This window comes from Sinocyclocheilus rhinocerous, unplaced genomic scaffold, assembly GCF_001515625.1.
Source record: "Sinocyclocheilus rhinocerous isolate Xijiao unplaced genomic scaffold, SAMN03320098_v1.1 scaffold1322, whole genome shotgun sequence".
NCBI classification, from domain to species: domain Eukaryota; kingdom Metazoa; phylum Chordata; class Actinopteri; order Cypriniformes; family Cyprinidae; genus Sinocyclocheilus; species Sinocyclocheilus rhinocerous.
In genome coordinates, this window is record NW_015657497.1 from 383,305 (window position 1) to 394,284 (window position 10,980).

General features: G+C 38.0%; 1 protein-coding gene across 1 annotated transcript in view; it reads left to right on the forward strand.

Annotated features, from left to right (window-relative positions):
• LOC107721154 (TBC1 domain family member 22A-like) overlaps nucleotides 1-10,980 on the forward strand; it is a 158,941-nt gene that overhangs the window by 57,208 nt on the left and 90,753 nt on the right. Inside the window, exon 6 of the mRNA XM_016529025.1 lies at nucleotides 6,878-6,984. Coding sequence (XP_016384511.1) covers nucleotides 6,878-6,984 — 107 coding nt within the window. The remainder of the gene's footprint in view (nucleotides 1-6,877; nucleotides 6,985-10,980) is intronic.

Genomic DNA, 10,980 nt, shown 5'->3' on the forward strand with positions numbered 1-10,980 from the left:
ACGTCTGTGGATTATGTTCGATGCTCATTAACCAACACATGGAGCAGTAGTCGGTGGTACTGGGTTAAAGTCTTAGGACACCCTAAGGGTCAGATTGCACAATCCACCTGACAGCACTGTGGCAGTGACTTCCTGTGGGTGGGAAAGTGTCCTCCGGGCTATCTTGGGCGATGGTTTAAAAGGCTGATGAAAGCTCGCCGTGTCCTTTAACCTAATGTTGACCGTTTTGCATTGGCCTGCAAAAAGAGGGCATATGGCGCTACAGGGATGTGTAGAGTCAAATGTCAGTAATGATTCCAGCTCCTTGCAGTTGGATGCTTCAGCATGACAGGGGGAATCTACCCTTCACCCCTGTATTGAGGAAGATGATACGGGCCAACAGGAAGTGATAGCAGAGGCCAAAGAGCCTAACTCCAGTTGAAGGGATTTGTTATGCTTTTAGCCTTTTTGTGGATACTTCAAATTGACAGTTCTGTGACTATTTACTCAGAAGGTTTGAACTCAGAGCGTCATGGATTTGTGAACTGCCCCTCACTATACCTTCAGGGATTTTGTAAACATGTTCTCAATAACCATGTCATCAGGTTTTCCATCAAGGGTTGGGGAACTTGTTCCAGTAGAAAGATCTATATGCGCAATGGGGACCAAGGGTCATATTACAGAAACTTTGAATTATGGTCATACAACCCTAAAACAATTTTTTTGATGTGTTAACAGATATGTACAGCTGTGGCTGTCAGGTGTGTCTTTGTCTGGCTTTGAAGTAAACTGAAGGCTCCTGGTTAACTTTTTTTTAAAAGGAGACCAGCTTTTCGATATGTCCGGCCTTGACTTCATATTTTAATCACAAATACAGTAACACAAGAGTAAAATGGTGCTCATCCAGCCACTTTACTTGGATTTTAAGAATTAAGCTAAGAAGTTTTGGCCCCAGGAGTCAAAGTTGAGATTTGATCGTTTGGGGAGAAATTTGTCTTTTGTAAAATCTGACTCATTTCTATTCTATCCTGTTCTATTAAATCAGAAGTGTCCAGTATTGATCTTGGAGGGCCACCTTCAAGTTGACTTTAGCTCCAGCTCTAATTAAACACACACAAACCAGCCATCAAGGTCTTCAGGATTACTAGAAATAGAACCCCTTTAAGGCCCGCCTTCAAGGTTAGCACAGCAAAGTGTAACACAGAGGTACACTGGCGAGGAGTTTTATTTATTTGTTTATTGGAGGATCGATAATTCACTGAATAAACTGCTTTTGTAAGGAAACAGATTATCACTTAATGAATGAACAATCTATTGGCTAATCTTCAACATGTTTGCCATTAAACTTTCATTTTGGGCTAATCTTTTGGAGTTTATTCCAAAAAAGTGCTGTTTAGTCACCATCAGTTTTACCACATAATATATATATATATATATATACAAAAATCATACAGAAATTCAGATTCTGGCAGAAATTAAGTGACATCAAGACTAATGAAATTGGTTACCAAGGCACACATGATCCAAGTTGACCATTATGGTGCGGAGATTGATAACTTCCCATAATAAAAACATGTCTGCTAGAAACCTGCAGACATGTGTATTAGAATCCAACTCTTCAGGTAAAGTGTGGATTGGACACCTTTATGAGGTGCAGGATTGGACACCCTTGTACTAAGTAAATGCTGCTGTTTAGAAACATTGATTATATTTAACACACCATGCTCTCCATTTGTAAGCAAATGTTGCAGATGTCACACATGTCACCCAAAAGGATTTCTTCTCAGCTGGGTGGCTGTTTGATACTTCTGGAGACTGTTCTTTTGGCATGTTCACCTGCTTCTCATAACCCTACACAACCCCTGAAAACATCCGTTACAGTAAACATAGTCAGTATTTTCCCCTTCAAGGCTGAGCTTTGTCGTTACCCCATTGGAACACAGGCCTCAGCCAACTGGAACAAAATATGGAGATGTGTTAGTGGACACACCTGGCGCATTATTGACCTTTGTGACCCTGGGCGTAGTTGGCATAGATCAGGATAAAATGAAAAAGAACAAAACTCAAACTGAAAATACAGCTTGTGATTTATTCCATCATATGATATTTAATCAAATAATACATTTCAATGCAAGTTGATATTTTTATTGTGTAGAAAACACAATACATGCAGTAAACACTATTACTGCATTCCTGACATGGGTCAGACCTTCAGTCCTATGGCATTAATAAATCATTGAAAACATAAACTGAATAAATGCACCAAATTAAAAAGACTATGATTACCTATTGATTATATAATATGAGAAGAGGAGATTGTAAATCCACATTTTTATAGTACTGATTGGTCCATTAACTGTACCCAAAAGTTATCTATCAGTACTCACAAATTCTTTAACCGTAAAATCAATTTTGCAATTCAGAAAATATTACTGTTCGAAAGTTTCTGGTCAGTAAGATTAGAATAGAAATTACTACTTTTATTCAGCAAGGGTGCATTAAATTGACATACTTTTACATAATTGAAAAGAAAAATAAATAACTCAAATACATACATGCATACATACATGTTGTTTTATTTTACATCTCTATTCATCCATGAATCCTGGAAAAAAAAGTAGTAAGCAATACAACTGTTTTTAACTTTCACAATTGTAAGAAATGTTAACCAAATTAGCATATTTGAATTCGAGCCCTGCACGGGCCTCAAATTTAGGCCCTGGCCCGAGACGCTCAGGCCCTAGCCCGGCCCGTGTCCGACAGCTTATCAGAATTACCGGCCCGAGCCCGTCTTTTTTTCCCCTTCTCCCAAAACAGCTTATACTGTTTCAGCTATTAAAATAGTTCAGTTTTGTATGTAATAGCAAAGTGATTATATTTCGTTTCGTTTTTTTATGAAGTTAATTTAAAAAAACGTTTGGAGCTTTTTTTGTTCGCTAAATATAAGTTTTTGTTTTTTTTAAAGTAACGACCAAGCGGCCAGCGGCAGACAGTGAGCCTACTGTATGTTTGATCAATTTAGCCTTCTCAACGGCCCGAGGGCATAAAAAAGTCGCTGAAATGCAGGGCTCTAATTTGAATGATCTCTGGAGGATCATGTGACACTGTACTTTGCCATTACAGGCATACGATACATTTTAAAATATATTTAAATTTAAAATTAAAATATATTTTACTGAATTCATTAATTCCATTAATTACAAGTGTTCAACTGATTAACGTAGCGTTTTAACCTGTCTGTGGCTTGTGTAATTCATAAAGTGCCAATATGTCAGTGGAGAACGCTGGGAAATATATTTTTGCAGCAGGCAGTACAGTTGATGTGTTGTTGACTCTGGTCTGTATGTTTACAGACATCTGCTCTTTTCCTTTGCAATGCCTTCAGACAGATGGTGCGATGGTGACTTCACGGTGGAACTGTGGTCACGGAGTCACACACCTTCTGTTTTTGTGAATTTATGTATGCACGCATGCATGTGTGTGTGAACCTTCTTATTCTCACAGCAATAATACATGCTATTCAGTTCATTTAGCAGTGTCAGACTTCATCGAGTCACTTCTGGAAAATGTGACAATAAATATAAACCAAGGAGATGTGTGTCTTGGGGTATCTATTGTAGTAATGTAGTGTGTGTATCGTGAACTTAAGGATGATTGTTCCAAAAAAACAAAAAAAATGTGTATATATATATATATATATATATTTAGATGCACTTAAAAATATTAATGTCATTGTATACAGTTGAAAAGAGAAGTTAGTTTTGAGAAATCATTTGTTTGCAGATGCCACTTTCTTAGATTTTTTTTTTGTTGTAATTTTTGCTATGAGGTTTAAAGGTCACACAGGTGTCACAGTAACCACAGATGTATTTCACATTAACTGTGGATGTGTTCCACTAACGTTTGACAGAAACAAACAAACAAAAAAATCTACATTTTTTGAAAATGTAATCTTTCTTTAAAAATACTTTGAAAATTTATTTTTACCTTATGAAGCCTACTGTATCATATTTGATACACAAATTTATAAGGCCTCTAAACTATCAACATGATCGAAATATTGCTGAAAAACCTGTTTTACACAGTCTACTACATGTCCTGTGTCATCTGATTGATAGTTTATACTTTTTTAGCAATTAAAAGGCCCTCAGGTTGTGGTACACATGTCTTTTTGCTGTGGAATCTTTAGTGATAACAATACAAACATAACAATAGCTTTTATATTGTTATCAACATTAACTGGACTGAAGTAACTTTACAACTGATATTTATATGGGATTTATGTAAGAAGTCTGCTATACTGTTATAAAGATCTCAGTGATTTGCCTTACAAGCTATCGGAATCAGTTACATTATTTCTTTTTTTTTAGTTCAAGTTTATTTTGTATTTTATTTTATATGGAGGTATTTTATATCAGTTACATTATTTCTATATAATTTAAAATGTTTATATATTGTATATTATTTTTTTTTTATATTATCTTGTCACATAAATAATATAAATATCAACAGCTGTTTGAGCCTCTGATTAAAATTTAGTTGTTTTTTTCATCCTCGATGAGCTCCATATTCTCACTAAATAATAGTATGTAAGCCATAATAGCTTAGTATTTATTGTTGTCTAAAGGTTCAATAAACACTTCAATTTCAAAACGATTTTTCTGACTGTCATTTAATATGTCAGGCTTCACAGGGTTAATGTTATTTACTGCAATGACATTTTTAAATGTCACTCAAGTGTCCAGAGTGGGGGCTACTGTATACAAGGCTGCTGCTAATACCATAAACAAGTCATTTATTTGCAACTCCACTGTTGACCACAGGAGGTGCTGTTGGCTTGTTTTATGCGTTCGTCTTCTGGTCTGCTCCTCTTTACGGGTCCTTGTTGTGTGATGAGTGAAAGTGCTGTTAAGGGACTCTCACAACTGGAGAGATTAACACTGCCTTATTACAACCCCAACACACACACACTTTAAAAGCCTCGTGAGTACTTTTGTTCCTGAGCATAAGGCTGTTATGTGAAAGCACAATGAGTTTGTCCACCATTTGGAGGTCATTCAGACCGAAACTCTACAGACTTGTACGTTTCTTTCCCTACCTCGGGAATCATACTCCATCTTGGCTTCCTCTCCTCTGTGACCTGTCAGACAGCAGACAGTGATGATCGTCTAGGACGAGCGTAGACGACCAGTGGCGTTTTAGACCGCACTAATGCAGGGGCCAGCACTGCAAATATTCCCAGCAGCCCACTGGTCCTGTCAGCCAGAGCTCGCTGTACTCTTTAAGGTTAGACCCATGTTGCCAAGGAGACGGAGCAGCACTGTGTGTGTGTAGTTCTGTGATACCCTTCCTCTGCTCGACCTGTGACTTGCCTGTCAAAGCTGTGGTTAGACTCATTCACAGTGGATACTAAATAATTCTACACTTGCGTTGGACTTTGCTTCAGGAAAATGATTCTGATGTTCAGTGGGGAAAGATTTGTGTGTTTGATATGGTAAATAATTGCCTGTTTTCGTACATTGTCATATTAATCTGTGCAAACATGCTATCAAACAGGTTATCAAATTCAAATTGGAGGTTTCTTTCATTTAAATGTACCAGGCTTATCTTTTACTCAAACTGAAAAACTTCAACTTGAAACCATTAAAAATATGTATGTTGACTGGGGAGGAAGAAAGAAATGGAAAGAAAAATGGATTTGTGTAGCAAGTGCACTTTGCTGTTTTTTCTGCATCTTATGTCGAGCGCTGTGTTTTTAAAGTCCCCATGAAATCAAAATTAAAGTTTTTTTTTGGGTGTTAGTATCAATATGTTAGTCTTAAGGTTATCTATAAGGCAGTGTGCTCCAAAACAGTGACAAAATTCGCATTTTGAATATGTAAGAATTCAAAGATTGCAGTTCGTCACTTCCGCCAAAACAGCTCAACGATTTTTTTTTGACGTCACATCGTACTTCAGCTTCTCATCAAACTTTCTGTCCAATCAAATGCTCTCTAGAAGCCCCCTACACTATAAAATAGACGCTGAAGCCGCGGCTGAAATCGTTCACTTGTCCACAGAATTAGTATTTTCTGTACAGTGAATGGCACGTAGTGCACTATATAGGGGACAGGGAACGATTCAAACAGTGTAACTATGCTTTCCATTGAGGAAAAAAAGTCGTCTGGTTTCGCGCTGTGTCACGCTAACCATCGCACCGCACACACACTCTGCTCCGGTCTAGAGACACGATAGCACTATGCGGATCACATGCGCGAGTCGGCGCAGACCACAAAATGTATCGGAGCTATTTGAATTCTACACAGAATGCTATATTTTATAGCAATATGGATGAGATTGTGGCTGGCATACCCTGTCAAATGCGGCTTTACGGAGCTCAACGGCTCTGAACGGCTCTAGCGCAAGCTGTGATATAAACGAACGCTATTGGCTATTTTAAAAAGGGGCGGTGCTGCTTGATATGTCCCGCCCTGTCTTCCTGTTTCAGTTAAAATGATGTCAACACATAGAGTAACGCTGCGTGTTTCTAAGCATTTCAGGGGACCTTTAAGATTTTTTTTGGCACTGCAAATCAGCCCCTTGGGAATGTTCAGTTATCCTGAACGACATTTCTGTGTGACATCTACCAGAAACTGCTGTGCGTGTTTGTGTGTGTTTTAAGCTCTTTTAAAACTGTTTTTTTTTTTTTTATGTAAGAATGCATTCTGCATATATGGTCCCAAAACTTGTAGAATTCGAACCGTCTCTTTCTTTGAAGATTTCCATATGTAGGATGAATCTTTCTATACTCTTGTCTCTTTTACTGTCTCTTCTTCCATTTTTCTCCCTCTTTGTCTTTCACTTGTATTCTCTTTCTCTGTCTCATTGTTATTTCCTTTTGTCTTTTGGCTCTTTGCAGAGGAAGAGGTGGAAAATTTCAATGTTTCCAGCTTGCAGGAAGAGGTGTTACGGAACATCGAGGCTGACAGCTTCTGGTGCATGAGCAAGCTCCTGGACGGGATTCAGGTAAATTGATTCCCTATCTGCCAGCGTGCGGGCCTGATACATTCACTCTGTTTGTGTGTGTGTGAGAGAGAGAGAATGTGTCGCGGCGAGATTCCCCTGCGTGTATGTGCCCCGTCCCGTTTCCTCTCCTTGCCTTTCCTCGCTCAGGCCTGTCCAGGAATAAAATCCATGATGAATATTCTCACTCTGCACCACAGGCAGGACACAACCTCCTTATCCAAAGGGCCTAGCGGTGCTCAAATTGTCATGGGAAAGCAAAGCGACCCCCCGCCCCACATTCACTTTGTCTTGCCTGCCTCGTCTCTAATTGATTTAAGGCCATAAAACACCCGTGCTGTTTATGCAGCAGAGACGGGGACACACATTGCGGTATAAAGCTAGGTGTTTGCAGTCCTCATCCCTATATTTTCACAGTGCTCTCCCCCGGAAGACCGCAAAAGATTCCCGTGCGGCCTGGTCTGTCGCTTTTTTCCCTCCTTGTTGATAAAAGACTCTGTAATTGGGTGTTTCTGCAACTGTGGGCACTTTTGGCCCTGTGGACTTCGAAATTAAACTCCCTTCCAACACATTTTTCACTTAACTGGTTAATTTGTTTTGCATACTAACAGTGTCCAACAGTAGGAGAAGAGGAGAATTGGTTGTTTTTGTCCTTTTTATGGAAACAGTTTAGCAAATATAATTTCCACATTTTTGAGCACTGAAACTCTCTTGTCTTGCTAAGGCTGATTTCAGAATTCTAGAATTTGATTGTTTTGTTCCAAATCTTAGTGGCCTGCATCCGTAGGCAGCATTTTAAAGCACCATTGACAGACTATCAACATAAAGCCTGTTCCAAATGGTAGGAAACATAATTACGCTGCCTCCTAATATGCCTCATTTTTGCTAAATTCTAACATGACTTTGGTGGAGAAGCCAATCCCTCAATGCATTGTAGTGAGCTTAGTGGGGAGACAAAAAATCCATTATTTCACAATTATTTATTTTACATAAATATACTTTAAATTCTGAAAAGTATTGGTAACATTTAAAGTAATGAAATACCTTTTGTTGTTGTTGTTTTTACCTAAAATGTGTGTTATGTATTGTTTATATGCATTGTTTATCTTACGTTGTCTATTTTGTATACTGTGCATTTGCTGCTTTTTTAAAGTGTTCCAAATTGGTCACTTATGAGTTACCTTTCAGTTAAGGATGCTATCTTAAGGCTCCAATATACTTCAAGTGAAATCAAAAAATGAACCAAAATGAGTTGAAAAATATCGGCACACTAGATATCGGCAAAAATCCAATATTGTGCATCCCTACTGCCATCAGCATTCAAGATCGCAGATACCTGCACTGCAAGATCAAGAAAACGAGCACCAGGAAGCAGTGAGTGTACATCCTATCTTTAGCTGAGGTATCGCATATGTGCCTGACAATGGAGTCTCCGATAATCACAGCGCCTCATTCTGTCTCATCTTCGGGGGCGAAGCAGTTTCGGGTGGAGATCTCAAAGGCCTGAAGATTTTAACATTTGAAAATTGAAAGTCAGGGCCTGGGAAAAGTAGCAAAAAAAAAAAAGGCTAATGAAGGTAAAAAATATATATATATTCTGAAGACAGTCTTAATATGACCTTCATATAACAAAAGTGAGGGAAAAAAAGGAAACTTGTTAGGCTGCAGTTACACTGGCACAAAAAATCAGATTTTTTGCTCACATCTGAGACAGATCGGAATTTGTTGCACACATATAAACTCAAAAATTCACACGAGATTCGAATTTTTCACATCCGAACTAAGCCGCTTCCAAATGTGGATTTTAATCGGATACATATCCGATATGTGGACATCCGACCTATGTCTAAACACACATATCCGAATCCCCGCAGAACTCCCAATGCGAAGGCGACACGTTTGCCAGACGTGTATGCGCTCACATTTTATTTAGATGGAAACTTTATGTAGGCTAGGTAAGAAATTGCACATTCAGGAGCTGGTTTTCAAACCCTGACCCGTGAATTTTATAAATACAACAGCTTCGCTAAAGCTACATTATATTTCTTAGCAATGACTTGATAACTTTCACTTGTTCACAAGCTTCATGCTCTCTCTCTCTCTCTCTCTCTCTTTCTCTCTTGTTAATTCTTTCGAATTCATTTAAATAAATGTCATCTTGGCGCTACTTTATTTCAATAAAGAATTCCACCTCTAACGAGCTGTAGATAAAATAGCCTAACAAATGAAAATTTCCGTTATTTATCTGTTCAGTCAGATTTTGTGCTGCAAGACAGCCGTTGTCCATGCTGGCAAATAATAATGGCCACTCGACGTGAATTATATAAATAATTTTAATAGCACGGCCATTCAAAACCCGAGGGTCTACCATGTGTATAGTAAAGCGATCATTGACTACCATTTTGGGCAGGAATTATGTAAACACAGATATCGGATACCAGTCGTGTCTAAAGTGAATGTAAACAGACGGGCCAAAAAAATCGGATATGGACAAAAGATCGGATCTTGCAGTGTAAATGCGGCCTTAGTTTTCATAAAATTCAACCCTTGAGACACAAAGGGCCCACAGTTGAAGAAACACCCAATTACAGCGACGTGTTTGAAGTGCGTATAGACAGAAATGTACTCCCACGCACTGGCTTTAGACGATTGTCTCTTCACACATAAAAAAGCATTTGCATGCAGCGGATCAACCCTCCTCACTGGTATTAGATTGAAATGCTCTCCAGGCCCTCCAAAGCTTTTGTGGTATTTTATCTCTAATTACTGCGGTAATTTGTGTGTACAAAGCAAATTCTCTTAGGTGCTAATGATTTTCTCCACCCTTTGTTTTCCTTACACCTTCACACCATGGCAGCTGATAGCTCTGAACACTTGCTCGCAAGTTGTTAGCGTCGGCAGCGCCATGCTCTCTGCGTGTGCGTGTTGGTGTTTTTGAGTGGTTGTTAACTCAGTGTAGTTTTAGCGTGATTTTATAGTCTCAGCCGTGCATAATTGTGTTCGGGTCTCAGGAGAGCGCTTGCGTTTAGAAGCGTAGGGTAGAAAAAGTTGTTAATTACAAGTATTGTATTTCCCTCCTGTGTTTGACAATAGAGAGTGATATCGTTGCTATTGTAATGTATAATTATTTTTCAGATGGCACTTTATGATGTATATTAAGGAGTAGGTTTTTGTTTATACATTTCTGTGGCATATTGATGATAACCACAGATAATAGTTTCTCAGTTTGTAAAAACAAACACGGATTGCATTTACTGTAATGCATTTCCAAATGTGGCTAGTAGGTGTTCTTCTGTGCGCAAGTACTCGAGCTGTGAAGTTGTATGATTAGGAGTTTTAGTGGTTTAGGGATTATTGTTCTAATCTGATAAAGTTTTGGTTTTGCAGTTATTCCTGTTATAGCGGTCCTTGTGATTTTAGTGCACTAGTATCATGTTAACACAATGTTTTATTGATTTTAGTATTGTGGCTGTACTCTCAAAATGTATGTAACTTTTTTTCATGCGTAACATCCCATATTTACGGTGCCTGTAAAGGTGACATGTTCGGTTCACTTAGTTTAATGCGTGAACAAACCTGCATGACCATAGCAACCCAGGATTATCAAAAATAGATAAAACATTGTTATTAACATTAAACATTTAATTTAATATTTGTATATTATTATTATTATTACATTCACTTATTAGGGCTATATTTTTATATGTATTGTTATATATGCTTATTTCCCCTTTCAATTTGTGTATCGCTTTACCTAGTTAACGTTTTGTATAATTATGCTAGTATTTGCTAGCCTACCATATATTTTGTAAATAAACGCCTGACAATTATGCCAATAAAGTTTTGACTTTATGATTGTATTTATGCCGATGAGTGATGATAAATGAGCGTGTTGTGTTTTCATTTACAAATGAAACTACGTGAATGATTAATTCCTCAACGAAACACTATAGTATTTATAATTATGGTCTATTAATTAGCCGAAATAAAATGAAATAT